The sequence below is a fragment of the Pelodiscus sinensis genome, chromosome 2 (genome assembly GCF_049634645.1).
Source record: "Pelodiscus sinensis isolate JC-2024 chromosome 2, ASM4963464v1, whole genome shotgun sequence".
NCBI lineage: Eukaryota > Metazoa > Chordata > Testudines > Trionychidae > Pelodiscus > Pelodiscus sinensis.
The window spans coordinates 217060163-217087307 of record NC_134712.1 but is presented as its reverse complement, the minus strand read 5'-3'; the positions used below and the strand labels follow the sequence as shown (position 1 = coordinate 217087307).

General features: G+C 44.3%; 1 protein-coding gene and 1 long non-coding RNA gene across 9 annotated transcripts in view; one reads left to right on the top strand and one right to left on the bottom strand.

The window, feature by feature from the left end:
• Nucleotides 1–27145, top strand: part of RUNDC3B (RUN domain containing 3B) — a 107778-nt gene that overhangs the window by 29951 nt on the left and 50682 nt on the right. For all 7 annotated transcript variants that reach the window (XR_012902054.1, XM_075922432.1, XM_075922431.1 and 4 more), the window contains 4 exons: nucleotides 4198–4287; nucleotides 18516–18596; nucleotides 20617–20785; nucleotides 26809–26966. Coding sequence is in view for 6 of the 7 variants with exons in the window: in XM_075922432.1 (XP_075778547.1) it covers nucleotides 4198–4287; nucleotides 18516–18596; nucleotides 20617–20785; nucleotides 26809–26966 (498 nt within the window). In the remaining variant the exon portion in view is untranslated. The remainder of the gene's footprint in view (nucleotides 1–4197; nucleotides 4288–18515; nucleotides 18597–20616; nucleotides 20786–26808; nucleotides 26967–27145) is intronic.
• LOC142827347 (uncharacterized) lies at nucleotides 8193–13464 on the bottom strand. 2 transcript variants are annotated; one of them, XR_012902055.1, is made up of 3 exons: nucleotides 12055–13464; nucleotides 10907–11028; nucleotides 8193–9388 (listed from the first exon to the last, which is right to left on the bottom strand). It is a non-coding gene; the product is annotated as an uncharacterized LOC142827347 (long non-coding RNA). The 2 variants fall into 2 exon arrangements; XR_012902056.1 differs by lacking the exon at nucleotides 12055–13464 and adding an exon at nucleotides 11126–11401.

Genomic DNA, 27145 nt, shown 5'->3' with positions numbered 1-27145 from the left:
ACCCGGCAGCACCCCAGCTGCTCTGCCCCCGGCTTCCCCAAGTCAGCCGCTGGTCAGTTTCAGCAGCGGCTGACTTGGGGAAGCCGGGGGAAGAGCAGCTCCAATTGTCCGGCTGGCCAGAACACTTCCGGGTTCCAGTTGGTGCTAGATTATTACGCGTGCCAGACCACTGGATGCCGGACAGTTGGAGTTTTACTGTAAAAGGGTTTTACTAGTGTTTGTTGCCTACATACAGGCAGAAAATGAAACACCAGTCAGATCTTTTTCTCAAGATTAGGAAGTGCCATTAGATTAAAAAGACTTTAGAAACACAGTGAAAGAAGTCTTGTCCCAATTATTATTGAGAATTTTCCCAGGTATGACTTAGGGGGGAAAGGAAGAGACTTCTGGTAAAGTACTTGAGTGAAGGTTAGAATTAATGTATACCAGTGTGAAGTCCTGCTGTAAAATATAAAATTAGTTATATTTGATAATGCCAATTATATTGTTTTATTGCCTTAATAAAAGAGAAAGCAATAGTGGCTAAAAAAATTTAACATGAATTTATGGTATGATAGATATGGTATCAGAATATGTTGTGCTGTTTTGGGTTGCTCTTGTACGGGCTTCATGCCATAGCAGAGGGTTCTCTGTCTATAAAGTTGAGACCACACCTGTAAAAAGTTTATCGGGCCACATGTTACCATTTTACCATGTTACCAGGGACTTAAATAGACTTCAGAATAGTCAAAGAACACCAACAAAATTGAGTAAGGGAAAATTATTTCATTTGCCATACTTAGTTTTTCTGTAGCACTTTATGTCTATTGATCTCAAAGTACTTTACAAATCTAAATTCCATTAGCGCAAGGTAGACATTATTCCCATTTTTCAGATTAAATAACTGAGCATTCCATACATGCACTCTTTGCTTAAAATTATAAACATTTATCCATGTACACCTACACGTTGAAGTATGTGAGAAATTCTTAAACATGTAATTTTTTTAAAAGCCCAACTTTTAAGTCCTCTTAAGCTGTCATTCTTTGTGTTTAGTAGTTAAACTTGTTAGGTTATAGATAGCAATGGTTTTAATTAGTTGGCCGTTTAACTAGTTTCGCTTTTAAAAAAACAAACCTTTTATTATTTGTCATTCGTTTGGAATATGAGGATGTTCCCAATAACTTGACACAGACACAATTTGTGTTTCCATAGATTTCTTCACATTAAATCAATGATTATTGTCATTCAACTTACGAAATTACTCTTAGTAGCACAGGCTGCGCCTCCCTAAACCGGCACCCTGGTCTAGCAGCATCCATGATTCGACAGGAACATGGGTGTTCTTTTTGAGGAGTATCATGTGGCTGCTCCACCTTGGGTGTTTTGGTGGTGTTGCACCTCTCGTCAGAGAATTTGACACAGCAGTGCCCTTGGTAGGCTGCGCACACAGGCAGCCAGCACATGCAGTTTGGAACGGCTGCAGCGCTTGCGCAGGCAACCGACCTTTAAGTTCCTTCTCGGTGACTGTTGGTTTTAGTCAGAACCTGAAGTTTTCCTGCATATATTTGAAATTTCTTAGATACTGTAGTAGAATAGTTAGCTGTTTGGATTTTTCTCTTCATAGTTAGTTTATAGTTGTTCTAAAAAATTTCTTGTTAGATAGGAAAATGAACTTTTATTTAAATCTGTTTTACAGACTTCCCTGGGTTCACCAGGTTTCAAGAGGTGTCTGGCATGTGAATTGTTGATAGCCATCACATGTCTACAAACGATAGCCATGACGAACACTACTAGAAAATGCTTCTCTCGGCTTGGCCTCCTCCTAAATACCCACGAGTCCACCCTGCAGCCCACTCAAAAGAATTTATTGGGTCACTTCTAGACGCAGTGACAGCAAAAGCTTACCTGCCACTGCAAAGATTCAAAATGCTATACGACCTTATCTGGGGAGTCAAGCATACTGCCTTCACCACAGCCCACAAGTGTCTTCAAATACTGGGACACATGGCAGCTACAACCTTTGTCATCCTATTCACGAGACTAAATATGCACTGTCTACAGTACTGGCTTGTGACTGTCTATATCCCAAACCGACACATCCTCGCAAAGCATCTCACACTTCCACTGCCAGTCCTACAATCTCTCGACTGGTGGACTTCTCCAACCAATCTGCTGGCCATATCCTTCCATTGCCCTGATCCATCAATAGTGGACGGGATGCCCATTGTGGCACAAAGTCTAAACTAGAGATGCAATTTCATATCAATATCCTGGAAATCAGGGCCATCCACAAAGTCTGCGCTCATTTCCTCCCTCCTGATAAAGGGCAGAATCGCTGCCTCTGCACGATTCAAAGGGGCAGCTATGGAACCTGGGGGTCAGCTGGGGACTCCTCAACTGGTTCTGGGGAAATGCTGTGGATCAGCTATGCAGAAGCTATGCGGCGGGCTGCCCCTTTAAAACGCCGCTGCCGCGCATTTCAGAGGGGCAGCTCCCGGCTGCCCCTTTGCAGAGGTAGCGTTTTAAAGGGGTAGCTGCTGTGGACCCCGGGGTCAGCTTTTCCCCAGAACCCAGGATCAGCTGGGGAGTCCCCAGCTGACCCCAGGCTCCACGGCTGCCCCTTTGAATAGCGCAGAAGCAGCATTTTAAAGGGGCAGCTCATCTGCGGATCAACTGTGCAGCGGCTGCATTGGGGTTTCAAAGTGGCAGAGCCACTGTGCAGCACGGCCACTTTGAAGTACCCCTTCCCCCTCCTTGCTGCCTCCATCTCAGAGGCAGCAAGGGGGTGGAGATATTGACTAGTCCATTAGTGAAAAGACTATCTGATAAGCAAATGCTTATCGGATAGTCGACTAGTCTTTAACATCCTTAGGACAGAGAGCCCCGGTGACTGGGAGTAGGGTAGTAGGAGGGTTGGCAGCTGGGAGCTCAGCATGCCTGGCGGTAGCCCAGCAGAGGAGCCAGGGCTGGGGCAGTGTGGGAACCTGGCTCAGTGGCAGGCAGCCTTGCCAGGGTGGCGGCAGAGTGATCAGCCAGGGCTGGAAACAGCGGGTTGCGGGGAGCCAGTGGCAGGGGACTTCCCCTGGTCTGGCGCATTCCCTTGTTTGGGACTGGTCAGGCCCCAAAAGTGTCATATCAGGAAGATCCAACCTGTGTTATCCAACTGCTTTTGACACTGGGAGTTTAGATTTCCAGTTACTCAGCGCTAAAGCAAAATATTTGAGTTTCCTGATCCACGAGCAGCAAAGGACTAAACCAATGAAGCTACAGAGTTAACTGAATCCGAAAATTTGTGTATTTTTTTCAATATTAGTTGAATTATCCAGAATTAAAGATTTATTTCTTTAAGTCTTTTTTGTTTAAATTTTCAAACATGAATTCCTAAAGTTGGGCACTTAAGTGGCCGAACTTTGTGTGCTACTATTAACTTCAGTGTGAGATGCATGTGGTTAGCTCTTTTTGAAAATCAGGCCATTTATTTAGGTACTAAGAGGTGGATTTAGGTGTCTTGTCTTAGTTCTAAATCATCTAAAGACCTGAAGACCTTTCATGTACTATGAGAGTCTCTTCTTTTGGCAAGGAAAAGCTTTCAGCAGTGTGGAGGAAATAGGACACTCTACTGCTAAAAATAGGGGCGTAGACTTATAATCAACTGTTGAAAGTGAAATCTGAATACTGGGTCTTATAACTGTACTTAGTCAGTTTTGAAATACAGATGAAAAAGGCTTTCTACGGTAGCATCAATTCTCATTCTTGCAATAGGCATGACATACTTTCCCTATTCATGAGTAAAACTCCAGTTTTGTGGCTTTCTCTCTCTCTTGGGTTGGGGGTTGTTTTTTGGTTTACTCTTTTGAAATGCTGTTTGACAGGGTCATGAAATATTTCCTAATACATTAATTAACATATGTCTTGTTGTTTTGTTTGCAACAGTCTGGATTTTTCATTATGGGACACTTCCAGAAATGTCCTACCCCTTGAATGTATTGCTTCATACTGTTCTCTTTCCTTGTTTTACCAGAAGTGAAATATGGATGCCATTAGGGCATCCAATGATTGTTTTTATTTATTGGGATTTTAAAAGTTTAAACATTTAATCACCTGAATAGTCAATGTGATAGCTAAATTATTATTTACAACAGAGATTGGTGTTCATTTGTGGGAGTTTTTAGGTTTTTTCTTTGTATTTGGTGAAAACCTTTTTGTTTCTTACAGGAGATTTTATGAAGATGGAGCAATTGTCTTGGGAGAGGAAGCTAATATGCTTGCTGGCATGCTATTGGGACTCAATGCTATTGACTTCAGGTATTCACTTTGTCTGACAAGTATTTATTTAGTTACTAAATAGTAAACAATGTATCCTAACTTCAAAAAATAACACTTGTAGATTCTGGAATCTTTAAATCAGTTTTCAGTGTTGTGAAAGATGCCTTTTTTGTATACCGTGCCTACCACAATGCAGCCCCAATTTGATGAGAGAACATAAGAACGGCCGTACTGGGTCAGACCAAAAGTCCATCTAGCCCAGTAGCCTGTCTGCTGACAGTGGCCAGCACCAGGTGCCCCAGAGAGGGTGGACCGAAGACCATGATCAAGCGATTTGTCTCCTGCCATCCTTCTCCAGCCTCTGACAAACAGAGGCCAGGGACACCATTTCTACCCCTTGGCTAATAGCCTTTTATGGACCTAACCTTCATAAAATTATCTAGCTTCTCTTTAAACTCTGTCATAGTCCTAGCCTTCACAGCCTCCTTTGACAAGGAGTTCCACAGGTTAACTACACACTGTGTGAAGAAGAACTTTATTAGTTTTAAACCTGCTACCCATTAATTTCATTTGGTGTCCTCTAGTTATTCTATTATGGGAACTAATAAATAACTTTTCTTTATTCACCCTCTCCACACCACTTATGATTTTATATATCTCTATCATATCCCCCCTCAGTATCCTCTTTTCTAAACTGAAAAGTCCCAGTCGCTTTAACCTCTCTTCATATGGGACCCGTTCCAAATCCCTAATCACTTTAGTTGCCCTTTTCTGAACCCTTTCCAAGGCCAAAATATCTTTTTTGAGGTGAGGAGACCACATCTGTACACAGTATTCAAGATGTGGGCGTACCATAGTTTTATACAGGGGCAGTAAGATATTCTGGGTCTTATTTTCTATCCCTTTCTTAATAATTCCTAACATCCTATTTGCCTTTTTGACCACCGCTGCACACTGTGTGGAAGTTTTCAGAGAACTATCCACGATAACTCCAAGATCCCTTTCCTGATTTGTCATAGCCAAATTAGCCCCCATCATACTGTACATATAGTTGGGGTTATTTTTCCCGATGTGCATTACTTTACACTTATCCACGTTAAATTTCATTTGCCATTTTGTTGCCCAATTACTCAGTTTGGTGAGATCTTTTTGGAGTCCCTGACAGTCTGCTTCTGTCATGACTATCCTAAACAGTTTGGTATCATCTGCAAATTTTACCACCTCACTGCTTACCCCTTTCTCCAGATCATTTATGAATAAGTTGAAAAGGATTGGTCCCAGGACTGACCCTTGGGGGACACCACTTGTTACCCCTCTCCATTCTGAAAATTTACCGTTTATTCCTACCCTTTGTTTCCTGTCTTTCAACCAGTTCTCAATCCAAGAAAGGATCTTCCCTCTTATCCCATGGCCGTGTAATTTACACAAGAGCCTTTGGTGAGGGACCTTGTCAAAGGCTTTCTGAAAATCTAAGTATACTGTATCTACTGGATCCCCCCTTGTCCGCTTGTTTGTTAATACCTTCAAAGAACTCTAATAGATTAGTATGACATGATTTCCCTTTACAGAAACCATGCTGACTTTCGTCCAACAGATTATGTTCTTCTACATGCCTCTCAGTTTTATTCTTTACTATTGTTTCGACTAATTTGCCTGGTACTGAGCCTGCAGATGTTGCTGTAATACAAATTAAAAATATCCTCCATGAAAGAGAATATTAACTGTGTGCTCCAGCATGAATTTTGCCTTGTGTATGCATGCTTCTTCATTTCTTTCCTCTTCTATGCCAGTGCTTAAGGCAACTAAAACACACACTTCTGTGTGTCCTAGCCTAAGCTTCAATCAATGATCATGGTTTCAGTTGCTGATATTTTGATGCATTCAAAAAGATCGCTTTTGCATGACCTCCATTATTCTATAGATTTTTTTCCCTTGTTCAGATTACAAAAGTTATTCAAATAATAGAAAATGTTCCTTCATTAACATCAGAATGATTGATTCATTTTTGACACATACCAATTTTGTCAGTAGCACAAATACTTTGAGAATTGCAGCTCAGATTTCAGATAAAACACTGATTTAAGTAACTAAAAGGATCTCTCTTAATGTTATACTGTAAATTTGACATTTCTATCAAATGTAGTTGTTTTTCTAACATATATGGTTTAATTGTTCAGAAATGTCAAAAAGTGCTTTCATTTACAATAGACCATAGCAAGATCAGCAGTAATGTGTAGTTAAAATCATGGAACTATGGGTTCCATTCTAGCTTTCTGTTTACCTTCATGTGTCCTCTGTATATTCCTATTCTTTGTTAGTGCCAGTTGGTGCAGCCTATGTAGTAGATCCTGTTCTAAGTATTTCCTGTTAGAATCCTCACACACCCTCTCTAAATGTTATGAAGGTGGTACTATAATGGGGCCTGGAGTCAACTGTTCCCCAGGTCCTTCCAATTGCAGCATCAGACAGAAGCATACTTCTCTATACAGTAAACTTCCGATAATCCAGCACCTTTCTGGATATCGGATATGCCGGAGTATCAGCAGGTACTCCGGAAGGGGGGCTGTGAGGGGTCTGGTGGGTAGGGAGGGTCAGCGAGGAACAGCGTGGCATGGGGCAACCCCTCCACTGTTTTGCAGGGAGGCGGGAGAATCTCCGCGCAGCTGCTGGCAATAGGCTAGCTGGGGCTGCAAGCGGTAGCAGTGACTTGGGGAAGCGGTGGGGCAGAGCAGCTGGGGTGCTGCCAGGTTAGTCCTGCAGTGCCACTCAAGTGAGGGGCAGTGCTGTGGGACCAACCTGGCAGCACCCCAGCTGCTCTGCCCCGCTGCTTCCCCAAGTCGCCAGTGCTGAAACTGACGAGCGGCGGACTTGGGAAAGCCGGGGGCAGAGCAGCCCGGGTGCTGCCCTGTTGGTCCCGCAGCCCCGTCCCTCACCTCCCTGCTTGGCGCCCTGCAGCTTCCCCAAGTCCACCGCTCGTCAGTTTCAGCAGTGGCAGCTGAGCAGAGCAGCTGGGGTGCTGCCTGGTGGCAAGCAGAGGGGTGAGGGGCGGAGCTGAAGGATCAACCCAGCAGCACCCCAGTTGCTCTGCTCTGTGCCTCTTCCCCAAGTCCGCCACTGGTCAGCCTCAGCAGCAGCAGCAGCGGACTTGGGGAAGTGGCACGGAGCAGCTCCAATTGTCCGGCAGGCCGGAGCACTTCTGGGTTCCCGTTGGTGCTGGACTGTCGGGAGTGCCGGACCACTGGATGCCGGACAATTGGAGCTTTACTGTACTTTTCAGATCTGGAGCCCTTAGGAATACACATCTCAAAAACTCAGTTACTACATAAGGTGAGTACCTTTTTCTTCTGCAAGCAATACCAGCAAAGTCTATGGTATCTGATGCATCCAAGAGCATGTGATACAAGTGAAGAGACCTGTGACATCTTTGAGTTTGGCACCTACTAAGACAGCAGTGCTCCTGGCACACAGGATACTGGATCTGATTAAACTAAAAGCTCTTAAACTTCAGACGGCACTAGCTTCATACAGTCTAAATTCAAGGCCATGTGAAAGGCCACCAGATATATTGGTTGCAGCTCTGAGGAAGATGAATAGGAAAAAAAGTATCCAGTGTTAGCAGGGCTGGATCACTGATAAATGCTTCATTGTAGCAGTCAGACCTGGATCTAGCCACATCACTTCCCAGACCAAAGATGATAATACAAAAGGAAAAAGCAAGATAAAAAGTTCTGTTACTGGATTGGAGGGTTCCTATGCATCTAAAGACAGTGGCAAAGACTTAACCAGAACTGGCACAGTGCAGTCATCAGAAACAGATAAAATTACTGTAGCAGCCAAAATTTTCCATACTGCTTAACAACAGGATTGGGCAATGCATCCACAAGTGCCATACTCTGAAGAAGATGAGTAAAAGAAATAAATAGTTCTTCGAGAGAGATGCCACTGTGAGTGCTTCACATTAGGTCGGTGTGTCGCTGCTGAGCCTCAGAGCGGAAATTTCATAGCCGTGTCCCTTGGCCACACAAACGTGCACCAGCAGTCACATGCTGTTAGGCTGCAGGCATTGCACATGTGTGAGGAACCCCCCCCAGAGAATTCTCCTTACACAGCTCAGAGTATTTACTCTTCCAGATCTGCGAACATGTCTTCATATTATGGCAATCCCTGGGTACCTCCACCTGAGCCTTACCCTTATGGGCAACACTGGGACAAATGGTAATATTATCAGAAACACCAGCATGGCCGGAAATGACACAGAATGCAATATTCCCCCTCCAAACAAATGCAAGAAGGGGACTCACTCAAATAGGAGGCAGCAACCCCTCTGGCCCCAGCTTCACTGACTTCAGATGATGATGCACATTTCCAACACCTTTTTAAATGTGTAGCTACAGAATTAACATTCCTCTTCAAGAAGTTGTGGAAAATCAGCATGAGCTAACAGACATACTGCACTCAGTAGCACCATCAAAGATAGCATTGCCAATTAATCCAGCAGTAATGGAACTGGAAAAGACTGTGTGGCAAACTCCTGCGTCAATCTCTTCTTACAGTTAAGAAAACTGATAAGAAATATTATGTCTCACCCAAGAGTTGGGAATTTCTTAATTCTCACTCAGAACCTAATTCTCTTGTGGTGGAAGCTACACAACAAAAATCCAAGCAGCAACAATAGCAGTCTACCCCATCGGACTGCGATGGCAAAAGGCTTGATGTATTCAAGCGCAAAATATATACGTCTTCTACTTTACAATTTTGCATTTCAAATTATTCCACTTTTGTTGAGCAAATATGATTATAGAAATTATACCAAACGGAACGACTTCATTGCAGACATTCCTGAGGCTAAGAGGCAACATTACAAAGCACTGGTATCTGATGGTCACACGATTGCAAGAACAGCATCACAGGCTGCCTTAGACACTGCTGACATGGCTGTATGCACTACAGCAACAGCAATAGTAATGAGAAGAGCATCATGGATTAGGCTCCACTCCAGTCCCCAGAGAGATTCAAACTACAGTAGATAATCTGCCTTTCGACGGCCAGAAGTTGTTTGCAGCTAACACCAACGAAATTCTCCACTCCATGAAAGATTCCAGAGTGATGCTTCGTTCTTTGGGGAGCCACAACCAAGCACCTAGAAGAAGGCAATATAGGTATCAGCTCTACCTGAGACCCCTCATATTCACAACACTACAATAGATGAGACCAGCAGCAACAGAACAGAGGCAGAATCCAACGATGTCGCTCTTCCTCTATCAATTCCCAACAGTTACAGCAGTCCAACAAGCAAATCTGATCATCAGGTTGAGGGTTTGGAGAGCCTCTCACCTATTCCAATGCCATTGATGCAAGCAAACCTCTTCAATCATCAATTGTTGCCCTTCTTCAACAATTGGCAATGTATAACTTCTGATAGATGGGTCCTGCAGATAATTGAAAAAGGCTACCTTATTCCCTTTGTGTCCATAACTCTTCTCCATCCCCCCTTCCTTTTCAGGGACCACTCTCTTGAGAGCCTTCTTCAACAAGAAGAACAACACCTCTAACACTAAGGGCAATTGAACCAGTCCCCACACAATTTAGGGGCAAAGAGTTCTACTCCCATTACAGGCAGTCCCCGACTTACGCGGATCCGACTTACGAACGGGGCTTTTCTTGCCCTGGAGCTCACGGGCGGCGGGTCGCCATCCGTGTCCTCTGGGGTGAGAAAAGCTTCTCCCGGTCTCCCTGGTCTGCTGGGGGGGGGGGGTCCAGCGGCTTTGCTGGACCCCCCCAGCAGACCAGGGAGACAGGAGCAAAGCCACACAGGCGGCATCCCACCGCCTGTGCGGCTTTGTTCGGGTCTCTCTGGTGTGCTGGGGGGGACTCCTCCCAGCACCCCCAGGGAGAGAGGAGCAAAGCCGCACGGGCAGTGGGGTCCCTCCACCTGTGCGGCTTTGCTCTGGTCTCCCTGGTCTGCTGGGGGGTGAGGGGGTGCAGCTAGTGCGCCCCCCACCCCAGCAGACCAGGCTTTTGTTGCGGGACACCTCGGGTAGAGCAGCTGGGGTGCTGCCGGGTTGATCCTGTGGGAACCTACTGGGCAGCGCCCCAGCTGTTCTGTCCCAGGCTCCAGATTCAGCAGCTGTTGAAACTGATCAGGCTGATTCCAGGAAGCTGGGGGCAGAGCAACTCTGCCTCCAGCTTCCTGTAGTCAGCCCCTGGTCAGTTTCAGTGGCAGCAGCTGAATCTGGAGCCAGTTCCGACTTGCATACAAATTCAACTTAAGAACAAACCTATAGTCCCTATCTTGTACGTAACCCGGGGACTGCCTGTACTTCTTGACTGAAACAAGGCTGTGGAGTTGAAGGTCTAGAATGGGCCTCCAAGCCCTCAATAAATTCATTCAGAAACAAAAAATCAAGATGGTAACACTTGCCACCATATTACCTACATTGGAACAGATTGACTGGTTCTCATCCTTCCACTTGCAAAATGCTTACTTTCACATTGCCTGTGAGCAGGATGAATGGCATTTTCTTTTGTTGTAGATTCTCAGCACTATCAATACAAAGTGCTTCCATTTGGATTCTCTAGGGCCCTGAGGGTGGTCTTAAAGGTGCTGGTGGCTTTCACAGTGTACCTGAGGAAACAAAGAGTTATCCTATTTTCTTACCTAGATGACTGTCTCCTCAAGTCGTTCTCACGCAATGATTCCTGCTGTTCTCTGTCGGTCACAAGACACTTATTCCGATACCTGGGCCTTCATGGTGGGTGAAACCAAATCAACGCTCTCTCCTACACAAAAGATACAGTTTACAGGAGCATGCCTCAATTCGCCAACAGCCACTGCATCCCTACCTACGTTTCCAAAAAACTGTGGCCTCAGTAATACCTTACTAACCAGCCCCTGCACAACAGCACTCGAATGCCTTCGGCTGTTGGGGCACATGGAAGCGTGCAACTTCGTAGTCAGCAATGCTCATCTCCACATGAGATGTTTATAGAGCTGGCTGGGACAGGTGTACAAACCCAATATCCATTCGCTATCCAAATCCCTAGCCCTTCCAGGGATAGTAAAGGAATCTCTATGTGGTGGCTGACCTCATGGAACCTTTGTTCTGGAGTTATCTTCCACCCACCAGAACCATCTATCTCCATGACAACAGATGCATTTTATACAGGATGGGGCGCTCATTTACGACATCATACCTGCCAGGGCCTGTGGTCCAGCATTGACAAGAACTTGCACATAAAAGTCCTAGAACTACATGCAGTCAGGAATGTATGCATCAGATTCCTCCCATTCATCGCCAACAGCCACATCAGACTATACGTAGACAGTCTCGCAGCAGTGTTTTACATAAATCATCAGGGAAGAGCCCAATCTCAAGCACTTTGTACAGAGGCCATAGCACTTTGGAACTGGTGCCTAAAATACAACACAATTATCACTGCAGTGCATCTTCCAGGTGCCCTGAATACAACGGCAGATGCACTAAGCAGAGCCCTCTCAGTCAAATATGAGTGGCAAATGAACTGCGCATATTGGCAGACATCTTCCGCCTGTGGGGTCACCCTACCATAGACCTGTTTGCCATGCAGTCCAACAGCCAATGCCCCCTGTTCTGGGATCAATGCAAGATGCCTTCCTCATCACATGGATGTCTCACCTATTCTACGCGTTTCCTCCTGTACCCCTATTGAATAGAATAGTTCGCAAGATAAAGAGGGACAGAATTCATCTCATAGCACCAGCATGGACACGCCAGCCATGGTTTCCCTTCCTAGTGGCAATGCCCCGTGCCCCACTGATTCACTTACCTTGCATCAGGGATCTCTTTATTCACCCGGGCTCCTACACCGGCCAGCCGAACCTCCACTCACTACACCTGAAGGCATGGCTCCTGTATGGTTCTCTGAATTAGAGCTGACCTGTTCACAGCAAATACAAATGGTCCTTCTACACAGTAGGCCGCAGAGTTACCGGCAAGACTTGCCTTCAGAAATAGAAAAGATTCTTGATGTGGTGTATTCGTCACCATCTGGTTCCTTCAACATCCTCCCTATCTACTATTCTCGATTATCTTCTGCACCTTAAACAAGTAGGCCTTGCAATAAGCTCCGTTAAAGTTCACCTTGCGGCTATCACTATGTTCCACTCTAAAATAGACGATTTGTCCATATTTGCTCATCCACTCACCAAGAGGTTCTTAAAGGGCCTGCAGGCACTTTATCCAGATATCATTCTACCAATGCAACCATGGGACCTGAATTTAGTATTGAATGCTCTAACTGGGCTGCCTTTCAAACCAATGGAGACCATCTCATTATTACACTTGTCCATGAAAACTGTTTTCCTCATAGCTATTACCTTGGCCAGACAGGTAGGAGAGATTGAAGCCCTAATGGCGGATCTCCCTACACCACTTCTTTTAAAGTCAAGGTCACTTTACGTACCCATCCCAAATTTCTCCCCAAAATACACTCATCCTTCCACATCAACCAGACAATACACCTTCCCACCTTCTTACCCAAACCACACACCAACTCTTTCGAGATGAAAATGCATACCCTTGACCTGCGCAGAGTGCTTTCTTTTTACCTGCGGTGAACAAGGCCATTCTGGGCATCTCCCAGAGTATTTGTTTCAATAGCAAACTACAATAAGGGCCAGGCCATCTCATCACAGAGACTCTCCCACTGGATCTTGGATTGCATCAAGCTTTGCTATGCACAGTCAGACGTGCCACCTCCAGATAGCATAAGGGCACACTCAACTAGAGCCATGGCTACCTCAATACTATTCCTCCATAAAGTACCCATAAGAGACATCTGAGCAGCTGCCACGTGGTCTTCCGGCCACATATTTGCAAAGCGCTATGCGCTTACGCAGGGACCTCTTTCCAACCTGAAACTAGACAAGACCGTTCTTTCCACTGCTTTTTTGCCAGATCCGAAGTCCCTATGTCCCTAAAGGGAAATTGCTTTGTAGTCACTGTGGCGGGTCGGACCCGCCCCCTCCGGAAGCCGCCGGGCCAACGCCGAGCCCGGGGGATGGCGGCAGAGCGGCGCGAGGGCAAAGCGCCGTGAAGAACCCCGGGCGGACAGCAACGGGGCCTACAATGGGCGGGCGGAGAGGCAGCAACGGGCCGGCTGGGAAACGGCTGGCGTGACGTCACTCGTGACGTCATCCCCCCACGACCCGGAAGTAACGCGGAGAAATGGCATCGGGGGGGACGCCATCAGGGAGGGAGGTTTAAAAGAAGTTGGGCCGGGAGAAGAGGACTCCTGGGGGTGCGGGAAACGGAGCGGGCAGCCTGCGGAGACCATCGGGATTTGGAGGCCTTGGGGTGAGGTAGAACCCCGGGGACCACAGGCTACACAAGCACCCACGTGGGGGAAGAAGCGGCCCAGGGCGGGGGAGTTTAGGAGTTTTCCGACCCCTTCCGCTAGGCTGGATTTAGATCCGGACCTTAGGGCCCTGGGTCGGGGTTTGGAGCGAGGGCGGGCCCGAACCCTCTCCTCTCCCCCCCCCCGTGGGCCGTCATAGCAGTCGGCGTTAATCCGGGCGGGGAATAGTTCGCCCGGCTCATCGAGAGCAAGACCTAAGGGTAATAAACTTATAGACACTAACCAGACTAAGTGGGTTTGTTGAAGGAAAACTGGGAGGGGAGCACTCGGGGACAAGGGGAGTCCCTTACAGTCACCTAATGTGGAGTATCCACAGGGACATTTCTCTCTTGAAGAGGAGGTTATTCACTTCGATAGTAACTGACATTCTTCAAGATGAGTGTCCCCGTGTGCTCCACAACCCTCCCTTCCTCCCCTCTACTTTCGGATCCTGGCCTTCTCAAGCCACGGTTTCGGGGTAGAGAAGTGACTGAGGAGTGGAGGGCGGGCTTGCGCATGTGCGATGCCTGCAGCCTAACAGCATGCGACTGCTGGTGCATGACTGTGTGGTCCCAGGGACACTGCTATGAAATCTCCACTCTGAGGCTCAGCGGCGGTGTACCGACCTAATGTGGAGCACCCACAGGGACACTCATCTACAAGAATGTCAGTTACTATCGAGGTGAGTAACCTCCCTTTCTCTCCAAAATCTTCTCTACTGCCTCCAAGTCCCTTGGATTCTTGAGGAAAATGATCATCATTTACTACACATCATCGCCTAGTTCTTGTAGTTCTGTAATCATAGCTAATGATCTGAAGTTAGATCCACATTTGCAAGAGAAGTAAACAACTGACACATTCCCTATGTTTCATTCTGTAGGAGCAATATATACACCTGGATATTGAACCTTTAATCCTCCTTACCCCTTGTTTACAAAATGGAAGTTTAGACTGACAAGAATGGGCTCCTTGCATGGTTCTGTTGGTATCCATCAGGTCTCCCACCTATAATTGGCATATGAACCAGTCTCCTGCTTAAGCTCAAGAAAGGATATGTATAATAGATTCAAGCTTTCTGGATTTGTCTTCTCACTTGAGGGAAGGATATCTAAAGAGGGAAAAAAAGTTAGCTCCATTGATGGACTAACAGCAACTAGAAACAGAGCTGGACTTTTCTCCTGGAGAGAATGTGGCTATCACTTTTGCTGTGTTTCCTGCTGAAGATGCTCTACAGTTTTGTGAAGTGGTGCATAGGATTGATGATAAATCTAAAACTACCTTTTGTAGCAATGAAAGAATTGTTCCCTCAAGTTTTTGACATTTTTGAGAGCCCCTTTACACACCAGAATTTCTTTATATTGGTTGGGCTGCTATAGTGGCCAAATCTGTTTGGTCTACTCTAGCTTCTTGTTATCAACTTTTTTAAAAAATGGGCTAAGTTATATAAAGAATTGTTCTTAATTTCACCTCATGCATTCCAACTTGTTAATAATTGCAGTGACTGTCAACAGATAACATAGAATGTGCTATTTGTCCAGGAGAGTAAAGATTGGCTATTTTAGGACAAAAGGTTGCTGGGGTCTCTGCTCCTGGCCCCAAGCCTGCCCCTATCTGTGGCCCTGATCAATGCCCCAATTTGGGAGGGGGAGATCAGATAGGAGTAAGGAAGCTAGCTTCCAACACTCCCACTATTAAAAATATTCTAGTGCCCCTGCATCCAGGAGACTGGCTGCCAGCCCTCTTACCTCTCTGTGCCCCCCTTCTCCCCTCCTTTCTTGCTGGAACTGTGGCCTTTCTTCTGGCTCTGAGGGGTGTGTGGACAGAAGTAAAGGATGTGAGGTAAAAAACTTGGTAAACACTCTTTCAGAATATCATATTATGCCTCACGCACTCGGATTAAAACAACAGCCTCTGCTATTACATTAAGAAGACATGGTGATTTTAAGATCATCTTCTCTTCCTAATGTCACAGGTTTAGAATAGAGGACTTTCCCTTTGAAGGTGAGAATCTGTTTAGTAGTCAAATCGATGAACCACTGGAGAAGCTAAAGGAGTACATGGTGAACTGCCCAGTTCCTTAAGTTAATTCCTTCTGCTGAGAGGAGCACATCTGCCTCTACATTGGCACCGTCCATCATCATCATCTTACTATTATACTTCAGTAGCAAAAAAAAGCAGCCGTCACTCTGAGCTAGTTTTCTCAGCTTTGTCTGAGTGTCTCTTCATCCAGACATGAGGTGGATGCATTTATGGGGTGTCCTGTAAATTAGATTTATGTATTACTTTTAGTTACCGTTGTCTGTTTAATGATTTATATGACATGGTAAATTCATTCCATTTTGCATTTGCACATCTCTTCTTACTGCAAGTTTTTTGAACATTTTTAGCCATTGTAAAAATATTTAAAGGCTTAAGACATCTGGGAAAAACTCACTTTGATTTTTTTTCTTCAGAACTTTTTTTGGTTCTATCAGAAAGGAATGTATGTAATAAAAGTAACCTTCTCAATTGACAGCAGGAATTATCTTGCTCTGAGGAAAAAATTTTTTAAGTATATATTTTGATGTTTGGTGTGGGAGGGACAGAAAGAATAAAAATGAATGAGAGCATCTTGGAAACTTTGTGAAACTACTACTGTTATTAAACCTTCTCTGTATTGCGCTCTTTGAGTTCTAGAAAACTACAGACATTTCTGAAGGTTGGTTTCTAAAATGTTTATCTGTTTCTGCTACTCCTCACTTGAAGTAACAAAAAATTCACATCCATTGTTGTGGCAATTGGTTGTGATATTATAAAGCACTCATTTTTGTTTCAGAAAAAGTAGATTAATTCTTTGGCAACTTTTTTCTTCCAAATATCTCTAGTATCCTCAATTTTCCAACTCTTGATTCTCCTGTTCAGCTTTCCTCTTCTTTATTCAACCATATTCCAGTAAGCATTCCTCTTCCTGCTATTCCCCCTCTCTCCATTTCCACTATCTTAGTAATTAATAAATAACTTTTTAATTCTGTTTTTCTAATTGCTCTGATCATTTCCCTTGTATGTATTCTTTTTCTCCATTCCTTTATCTTGTCTTTTAGGACTTGGACTAGAAACCACTTAACACACATGCTTACTTTTACAAAAAACAGGACTATGTAGCACTTTAAAGACTAACAAGATGGTTTAATAGGTGATGAGCTTTTGTGGGCCAGACCCACTTCCTCAGATCGAGGGGCTGGAAACCTGGATCCAGGGAAGGACTCTCTGCAGGGGGCTCAGGGTCCCATCCCGGTGGACAAGGGGTCCAGCCAAGCTGGGACTCCGGACCTAGGCAAAGGTGGGGAGCGGGTCCCGATCCCTGGCCCAGCGGCTGAATTCCAGGCTGAGGTGCAGGCAGATCCCTCCTTGCAGAGGCCGAGGGACCAGGCTGGCCTCTGTGCAGCTCAGCCACTGGGGAGAGGCGGCCAAGGAAGTGGGTCTGGCCCACGAAAGCTCATCACCTATTAAACCATCTTGTTAGTCTTTAAAGTGCTACATAGTCCTGTGTTTTGTTTCAGCTACACCAAACTAACATGGCTACATTTCTATCACTATTCTATATGCTTGCTTTTGTGCATATGAGTACAGGTTGCATCTCTCAAAACTGGAATTCTCTGCTAGGCCACAGATGTTCCTTGATCAGAGAACTCCGGTAGCCTAGTGGCAGGAGAAAAATCCAGGAAGGGCAGGACTGAAGCAGCAAGATGGAGCAGGGGCTGGAGCTGGCAGCATCCCCCAGCAACTCCTGACAGCCTGTGGCACTCGGTGCGGGGTTGGGGTAGCCCCCAGCAGCACAGTATAGGCTGGCGATAGCTTGTGGCAGCACGGAGCTGGGTCCAGAGCCTTTGGCAGCCCACAGAAATGGGGTCAGAGCCTGCAGGCTGCCATGGAGTTGCACTCTTGTCAGCTCGCAGGAGCAGCTGGACCGGGGCTGGTGGCAGTCCAGCAACACACGGCAGCATAGGGCCGGAGCTCTGGACAGCTTGCAGAAGTAGTGCTAGAGCCTGCAGGCTGCTGTAGAGCTGGGATTGGAACCTGAGCCCTCAGCAGTATGACCATGGCCAGAGCCAACCTGCAGCAGCTCGTGGCAGCCTGGGCTGCTGGAGCATTGCATGCCGTCTGGCTGGGGCAGCAGCAACTGGGCTAGCTCCCAACAGGCAGCTTGGCAGGGGCTAGAGGTAGTCCGCCCCGCTACCCCCAGGGCTGGCAGAGTCAGCAGTTGGGGGCTGTGGCAGCGAACCTTCTCTAGTCTGGCAAATTCCCTGTGTTGCCGGATAAGAGATGTCCTACCCGTAGTTTTGTTGCAATCAAGTTAAGTACATTGTGTATGTGTGTAAACATTTGCAAAATTAGGAGTTAAGGTAGCAAATCCTTTGGGGTGGTGATTGATTGTTCATATATAGCTGGAAGAGCTGAGCATGCTTTGAGAATTTATATAGTCTTAATGTGCAGAAAATGAAGCAATATATAAACATAATTGTGTATAAAGGAATGTCTGTCTCCAACTTTTCATGCACAGTTAGCAGTTTTTCAGAACATTTGAGAAAAGGCAAACTAAGAACATACTCTTTCCCCTGAACAATGTATTGAAGTTGTCTGTCTTAATACACAAAATTTGGATTTGTATAAAAATTACATTATTCTCAAACAGAGGCGGTGACTCTGCACTTTTAGCTAATTTAACTATCTAGACTCAGGATGTGTTATAGTATTTCAGTAACTAAAAACTGTACCCCACAATCTTTTATTATTATTATACTTTGATTTTTTTGGTAGAGGAGATCAAATTCTATCCTATTAAGATTGAGCTGTGTCACTGCCTTTTCATTTTCTTTATGTAACATGGTTATTAATTCTCTGTATTATGTCAGTTTCTGCCTGAAGGGAGAGGGATTGGATGGCAACTTTCCAGCTGTAATAGATTACACACCCTATCTGAAGTTCACCCAAAGGTACATTTCATCTTCAAACCTCATCTTATTTTTCAGCTTCACTTGGTAATTTGATATTTTGCCTTTACTTATCTTTTTGAAGTTTATTTGGCTTCCAGAATGCTCTGACATTCTGCACTTGGTGACAAGCATGGAATGCTTATCTTTATATTGCTGTAATAGTGAGTGATTTGAGAGTTATGAGCAGTCATGCTGGTATTTTAGTTTATATTCAGATGTTTAATACTTATGCTAATTTTAAAGGGCTAAATTACTTCTTTACTGAAGCTTAGACTTTTTAATTAGATCTAACATCAGACTTTAGAGCAGCTGTAATCATCTTTTTTTTCCTGTAGGAAACTATTCCAATTAAATTTTCTGTCCTGTGTGCGCCTCTTTTCTTCATAGCATTGTGTTTTTAATAGCATTTATTGCATAATGGTGAGAGAAATCACATCTGCCCCTATATATTTGCAAGATTCAACAGAAGTCAACAAGTATCTATATGTGGTATTAGTATTTAGCCCTTCAGGAATATTCTGTGATTAAACTATATAATATCAGGGTTTTCTTTAACTAATTTTTAAATATATGGTTTAGCATGCTGGTCCTATTTGACATAAAGCATTCAGTTAATACCTCTATCTGTCTGAGATCAATGAGAGTATCAGTAGTCTCATTAAGCACCTCAAGAGAGCATGGAAATACTCCTATGGATTTTGCTCTTAGACTTGCCTGTTTTGTAAAGCAGGTGAGAATTAAGATGTCATTCCATGAAATATTTGATGTACTTTAGTAAAACATAGCTGAAAAATGAAAATTCCAATTGTTCTCTAAAGATGAAAATCAAATTAGATTTTTTTAATTGCTCAATTGCAAAGTTAAGTTTAACTACAACACTACAAACACATTTTTGACCCAAATCAGTAATAGAATGTGTATACTTGAGAAATGTGTACACAAATCTTACAGAAAATCCTGGGTCTGTTCCGGGTCACCACTCTACTGATGCAGACTAAAAGTCTTAATGGACACCCATGGTTGTTATAGAATTGTCCCTGAATTGTCCTAAAATTAAAACAAATTAGATACAAGATATTATATTGTGTTTCAAACACTTTTATGTTGGTCCTTGCTAATGAGGCCTAAAAGATCCACAGGTAATTAGTGTCTTATGCAATATGTGTATCTATAGTGAACTGTTTTAAGTTGTATATTTGAAGAGAATCCTATAGATCTAGCATGGGAAATAATTTTTGATAGGGGTGCCACTCCCAAGATGTTTGTATGTGGTCAAGGCTGCACTTATCTATGAAGTGGGTGCAGCATCTGGGACAGAAGGGAGCTGGGGGTAAGGGACTGCGGTGCAGAAGAAGGTGTGGGGTCTGAGAGGGAGTTTGGGTGAAGGAAGGGGTGGTGACCTGGGGTAGGGGATTGGGATGTAAGGTTCAGGAAGGGGTATGGGTGCAGGAGAGGACTCTAGCTTGGGAGCGGGATCTAGGAGGGGATGGGAGGGAGTTGGAGGTGGGGTGCCAGAAACAGGCAGTGGCTGGCAGGTGCTTACCTAAGCAGTTGTCAGCCAGCAGCACTCTCAAGCAGGCTTCCCTGCCTGACAGCAGCCCCCACTGGCTGCTCCCTATGGCTCTCTGTGCTGGAGAAGAAGGCGGCTTTGTGCACTGCCCCTACCCCCAGCAAAATATGTCAGCGGCTGTTGGCCAGAAATCACTCTCACCACTGAAATCCAGCTAAAAATTCTTAATGACACAGAAAACTTAGTAACAAGGAAAAAAAATCTTACCTTTCTGAGGTAATGGCTTGCCATCTCCCCAGTTTAGAATAGATAGATCTTCCTTTTTGTGCTTTTAACATTTTAATTAGATTTGAAGGCAAATTCTTCCCTGCTGTTTACACTTGCTCATCTTTTTAAAGATGGCTTTTTATTTCATGTTTTAAGAGTAATAAATAGTGTTTCTGTTTCAAAGCAAGTTTTACATCAGTTAACTGTATTTTTTTTATTTGATTTATAAATTTTGTTCTTCAGTTCTGATAGTATCAGCAGTGACGAAGAAGAGTTAAGGACTCTGGGAAGTAGTGGCAGTGAAAGCAGTACTCCAGAAAATATTGGTCCTCCTTTCATCATGGATGAAAACAGTTGGTACAACAAATGCAAAAGGGTAGAACAGAAGTATCGACTCACCTTGGAGCAGAAGGTAAAAAATCAGTTTGTGGAGTGGTTAGGATAACTGAGCTAACTTATATTTTTATGTCATATGTTGCTGTTATTGAGAAGCCATAGAATCCTGTAACCAGGTACTCGTCTATTCATATATTATATTTCTGTTAAAACATAACAAATATAGCTGGTTTGTGGTCAGGTTAAATGTCATTGAAGTTAGTGGGTTGGACTAGGGAAGTTAAATATCGGTTAATTTAATAGTTGATTAACCTCATGAATTCTTATCAGTTATTTGACTAGTCTATAGTCCCCGGGGATGGGGCCAATAGTCAATGTGCTCCAGCCTCACCCCCAAGGAGCCTCCTGCCACTCAGTGCTGCTGCTGCTGTATCAGAGGCAGCAGCATGGGGTGCCAGGCAAGAGTTGGTCCGTGAGGGAAGCCAGTTTAAAAAACAGCTCACCTCGCAGACTGGCTGCCTGTCGGCCTGCGCTGCTGCCTCTGATACAGAGGCAAGAGTGCAGCATGGCAGCAGCCCCCGTCTGGGGTGGGTATGAGTTTCTGGACCTGGCACGAGCTGGAACTGAGCCAGGCTGCCTGCCCTCCTGGCTCCTAATACCCCTAACAAACCCAGGGACTGCTAACTTAAGTTCTACTAACCTGGGCTTACATCGCAATTTATTACGAGCCCTAGTGAAGGTAGGTCCTGGACCTGGTGCAAACTAGGACTGAGCTAGGCTGTTGGACCAGCCTGCTAAAAAATTTACTGGCAAGGAGGGGTAGCGGGTGGGGAAGATACTTGTAGTCCATAACATTAATCTATAAGCTTTTGCTCATTGGTTAATCAACTATACTATTACATCCCCAGGCTGGACTGCTGTCTGAAGGTACACTTCCCTACTAGTCTGCCACTGCCTCAGCCCTGAGCCTCCCAGGGTGCCATTTAGAGAGGGCAAAGATGGGCTGAAGCCTTTTCTCATTCCTACCAAGATGCTGCTTATTGCTTGCTTTTTCCCCTGCCACCACTGTCCAGGAGAGAAAGGAAAGCACATAACATGAGTTCAGGTCCTCTCACTCCTTGATAGAAAGGGAAGGGAGGAAGAGAAGTGGGTGAACCACACTGTGTACTTTCCTCAATTTTTTATTGTACTCATCTGTTTGCTGATAGCATGATGGAATCTCTGTGCCTGTTAAAAGATTCCAGGATATTTTTGTGTTCTCATGGGATTTGTACACCTGTCTACAAGAGAAACTTTAGCAAATCTCAGATGGTTTAGAGATTCCATCCTGCTCAATTCTTGAGCTAACAGAGATCATACAAACCTCAGCATAAAAAAGAGGTTCCAAAGAAGAAAACTACTTGCTTCTCAATCTTTTGACCTCACAGCCTTCCATTTCCAAGTATAAAGGGTCCTGAGTTACCATTCCTGTTCTTACCAGCTGCATCTTCCTCCCTTAGGTGACTGCCTTCACCACTTCTGACAGGTATGGACAAATGAGATTTGGAGATCATTTCTACCAGGCACGCCAACCACTTTACTTGTCTTCTGCCTGTCAACCCCTCCTTTCCCATCCATCTTCAACCAATCCTTTTATGAGAACTATTATGATAAAAATAGACTCTCTCCTACACTTGGGAGCTGTATAACTGGCTTCCCTGTAGCACAGAGGGTAGGAGTTCTATTCCAAGTATTTCCTGTTTTCCAAAAAGAGTGGTCAGAGACTCATCCTAGTTTTAAGGCTACTCAGCACCTTGTTGAAGGCACAAAAATTCAAAATGGTGACACTTGCAGCAATAATTCTGTCACTGAATGAAGGGGATTGGTTCTTAGCCCTCACCCTTCAGAACACATTTCCATATAGAAATCCAGGCATCTCAGAAATGATTCCTATGTCTTACTGTCAATGCAGATCCTTTTCAGTACTGGCTGATTTATTTTGGACTGTCTATCTTAAGGACCTTTATGAAGTTGATAATAGTGGCATATTTCCACAGAAAAGGAATTCTAGTGTTCCTTTACATAGACAATTGGCTTCTGAAAGGTGGCTCCCTGGATGTAACTTTACAGGCAACTTGTGAGGCAACAGACATCTTCCTGAAATTGGGGTTACGATTGAACTGTGCAAAATCCACCTTGAATTCTAAAAAGTTAGAATTAAGTTTATCTCAATTCAGTGCAGGTTGAACCTCTGTAGTCTAGTACTCTGGTCTGGCAACATCTGTGGTCCAGCATGATTTTAGTTAGCTGGATTTCCACTTATCCACAGTCCCATAAAGTTAGTTTACAGCCACCAGTCCTGGCTCTCAGTGTCCTTACTGTTGTTTAGCTCTAATTTACTCATAAATGTCTTCTAAGAGTCCAGTAAACAGTGGAAGGGTTGGTAATGCTGCAAGACAATATTGGGTGCCAGACTAGAAAAGTTCTACCTGCAGAGGCAAGAGCCTGCCTCCCAATGCTCAGTTTCATGATCCTATCCAACACAGTCAACACAATCCAAATTAGCCATCAAACCCTGGCCAAGAACTATCTTCAACTGTTGGGAGACACATCAGATGGTACTTTATTTGTAGACAATTCAAGACTCTGAATGCAGTGCTTTCAAGGCTGAATCTGACTGTTTATTTACCCAACACACACGGTTGAGCCTCTCTCTCTCTCTCTCCTCTCCTCTCCTCTCCTCTCCTCTCCTCTCCTCTCCTCTCCTCTCCCTCCCCCCCCCCCCCCCAAGGAATCTCTTAGTTAGCAGAAAGACTTTTATATTTGGGCAGGAGTAACTTTTGCCTGCCAATGGATGCATCCTTGCTGGGTTGAGAAGCACATCTAAACATTCACATGGCCCAGGCCATAGGACACTGCAAGAAACCACTCTGCAGATGAACCCCTTAGAACTGAAGGATGTTACGTATGCCTATATCCAGCTTCTGTCACTAATGGAAGCAAACACATAAAGGTCACGAGGGATATGTTAAGCATGTTCTAAATTAACTGACAGGGCAAATCAAGATCCCGCTCTCTTGGCATGGAGACTGCCAAGTTTTGGCATCTATGAATATGCAATGCAATCAAATCATAATCATAGCAGTTTGCCTTCTAGGAGTTCAGACTGTCACCATGGAGCTATTTAGCAGGCACTTCTTTCAAGATTATGAATGCAAAATAGATCTCATCATACTTCACTGCATTCTAGAAATGGTGTACCTCTCAAATAGATCTGTTCACCATGGCAACAAACCGGAAAAATGTCTGGTTTTGCTTCAAAGGTGATCGCGATTCTTTGGGCGATGCTTTCTGCCTTCTTGGTTGTTGTCTCTGTTGCATTCTCTCCTCCCTTCCATCCTCCCCTCCCCCACTCCAATATTCAAAGTTCTACTCAAATAAAAAAGGGCTGAATTATTCTAACAATTCTGACCTGGCCCAGACAAATAGTTTCCGTACTTGATAAATTTGACCATTTACTCACTGAACACTTTTCAGGCCTCTCCTCTCCTAGGGAGGTGGGAAGGTCCTTCAGTCCAATCTCAGATCTCTTTGTCTCAAATATGGCTGCTCAGTGATTCATGGACTTAGAAACAACATGCTCAGAAGAAGTAAAAGGAGTGCTATTATGCAGCAGAAAATGGTCTAAATACTATACTTGCAAAAATGGACAAGATTTGCCTGTTGGTGGGACCTCAAACACGTCACCAACAACTGCATCAGTGCCAGATATACTGAACTGCGCCTTAAGACTAAAAATGTGAGGTTCTTGGTGAACCCCATTAGAATCCACCTAGCAGCCATCCTGTCTTTCCATTCTCCAGTAAGTTAGTCCGTATTTATACACCGAATGATAATAAGCTTCCTCAGAAGGCTCCAAAATCTTTCTATCAGTCATGCATCCTACTTATGTTTGGGACCTCAGTCTTGTTCTTAAATGCCTTACAAGATCACTATTTGCACTGATGGCTTCCTGCTCACACCTCCATTAAAAAAAAAAAAGAAAATAGAAAAAATGAAAAGCCATATTTTTATAATAAAAAAAATAGGTATATCTCCATATATTATTTATCTCATAGAACTGAAAGGGACTTTGAGAGGTCATCGAGTCCAGTCCCCCTGCCCACATGGTAGGACCAAGTACCATCCCTTTTGGTAAGCATCATGTTGACTTGACTAGTTTGGGGAAATATTGGTCTTTATGGTGTACCTACCTGTGACAGTGTTGTTCAAGTACAAGGTTACATTACAACCACATCCCAAGCTTTTATCAAATATGTCTTTGGTGTTCCATATTAACCAACCCATTCATCCTTCTGGTCCTACACTCTAAATTTCATCTAAGCAAAGAAGAAATGCTGCTATATATTTGATGTGTATAACATCAAGAGCCGTGGCCTTTTATCTTGATAGGAGACTTTTTGAAAGACTCCCAAATTATTGGTCTTGCTTGCAGATAGATCAGAAGGGTCTGTGGTCGTTAAATAAAGACTTTCCAATTGGCTACATGACTGATAGCAAGAACTAATGCCATTTTGTAATATCCAAGCACCCTTAAACACACAGACACATACTTGGCCTAGTTCCACTTCTACAGCCTTTCACGATAATGGGTACGTCTAGACTACATGCCTCTGACGACAGAGGCATGTGGATTAGACTACCCGGCATAGGAAAATGAAGCGGCGATTTAAATAATCGCCGCTTTATTTAAATTTACATGGCTGCCGCGCTGAGCCGATCAGCTGTTTGTCGGCTCAGCGCGGTAATCTGAACGTTCCACGGTCGACATCAAAGGCATTTGTTGACCTCTCAGGTATGCCTCCTGGGATGAGGAATACCTGGGAGGTCGACAAATGCCTTTGATGTTGACCGCGGAGCGTCCAGACTACCGCGCTGAGCCAACAAACAGCTGATCGGCTCAGCATGGCAGCCATGTAAATTTAAATGAAGCGGCGATTATTTAAATCACCACTTCATTTTCCTATGCCGGGTAGTCTAATCTACATGCCTCTGTCTCCAGAGGCATGTAGTCTAGACGTACCCTAAATTACTGTCACTGAAATAGGTAGAGCCATGACGTTGAACCCTATGGCTACGTCTACACTGCCCCCAAATTCCGGAAAAGTCATGCAAAGCAGGTAAGTCAGAATAGGGAAATCCGCGGGGGATTTAAATATCCCCCACGGATTTAAATAAACATGTCCGCCGCTTTTTTTCCGGCTTGGGGAAAAGGGTCTAGACTGGCGCGATCCTCCGGAATAAAGCCCTTTTCCGGAGGATCACTTATTCCATACTTGAAAGTAGGAATAAGAGATCTTCTGGAAAAGGGCTTTATTCCGGAGGATTGCGCCAGTCTAGACGCTTTTTTCCGGCTTTTCCCCAAGCCGGAAAGAAAGCGGCGGACATGTTTATTTAAATCCGAGGGGGATATTTAAATCCCCCGCGGATTTCCCTATTCTGACTTACCTGCTTTGCATGACTTTTCCAGAATTTGGGGCCAGTGTAGACGTAGCCAATATGTATGTTTGCTGAGTATTATGCAGTAACTCATGAATCTACCTCTGAGACTGTGTTTGGCTCAGCTGTATTGTTTTCCATATTGGACTTGATTGTAAAGACTCCTCCTACTTAGAGGAAACTGCTTATTAGTCTGCTAGAGTTCACTACCCATAGGGACACTACTTGAAATAAAAAAATGACTTACTCAGTGTAGGTTACTCATCTTATGCAGTAACTAGTTTTTTGAGATTGGTCTTCCTTTGGATGCCTCACTAACTGCCCCCCTTCCACTCTGTTTCAGAGTTCTCTCCTGTGGAGCTTTGCAATACAGAAAGACTTGAGGTCGATTAATCTGTGCAGTGCTATATAACAATGGCACGGAGCACAAAGTTGAGTAATATAGATGTGTGGGTGTAATGGTTACTGCAGTGAGAAATCTCTGATCAAAGGTCCAGAGGACACCAGCGCAGCTTGAATGGAGCCCCCTGTAGGGGTACACATCTTGAACCACAACTACTGCATACAGTGAGTAACCATTTCTTATTTTCTAAAGCTTTTTCTTTATTTCTGCATTTTCAGGGTTATCTTGAAGAGCTTGTACGGCTTAGAGAAACCCAACTGGCTGAATCTGTCTCACAAAACAAACTACTGCTACAGAGGATTGAAGATATGGATCTAGCCCATAAAATGGAGAAGGAACAGCTAGAATACATAATAGTAGAGCTGCAGGACCAGCTGTGAGTTAGACTGTGATGAAGAAACTTTGCTAGAGTAGTAACATCTCTTTGGATTCTTATATTTTCCTGTATGAGTTATATGAATTTTTTTGGTCCTATGGAAATAAGTAAGACTTAATCTTGAAGAAATTGAAGTAGTTCTTCTTTTTTATAAATGTTGAATAATTCTTCATCAGCTT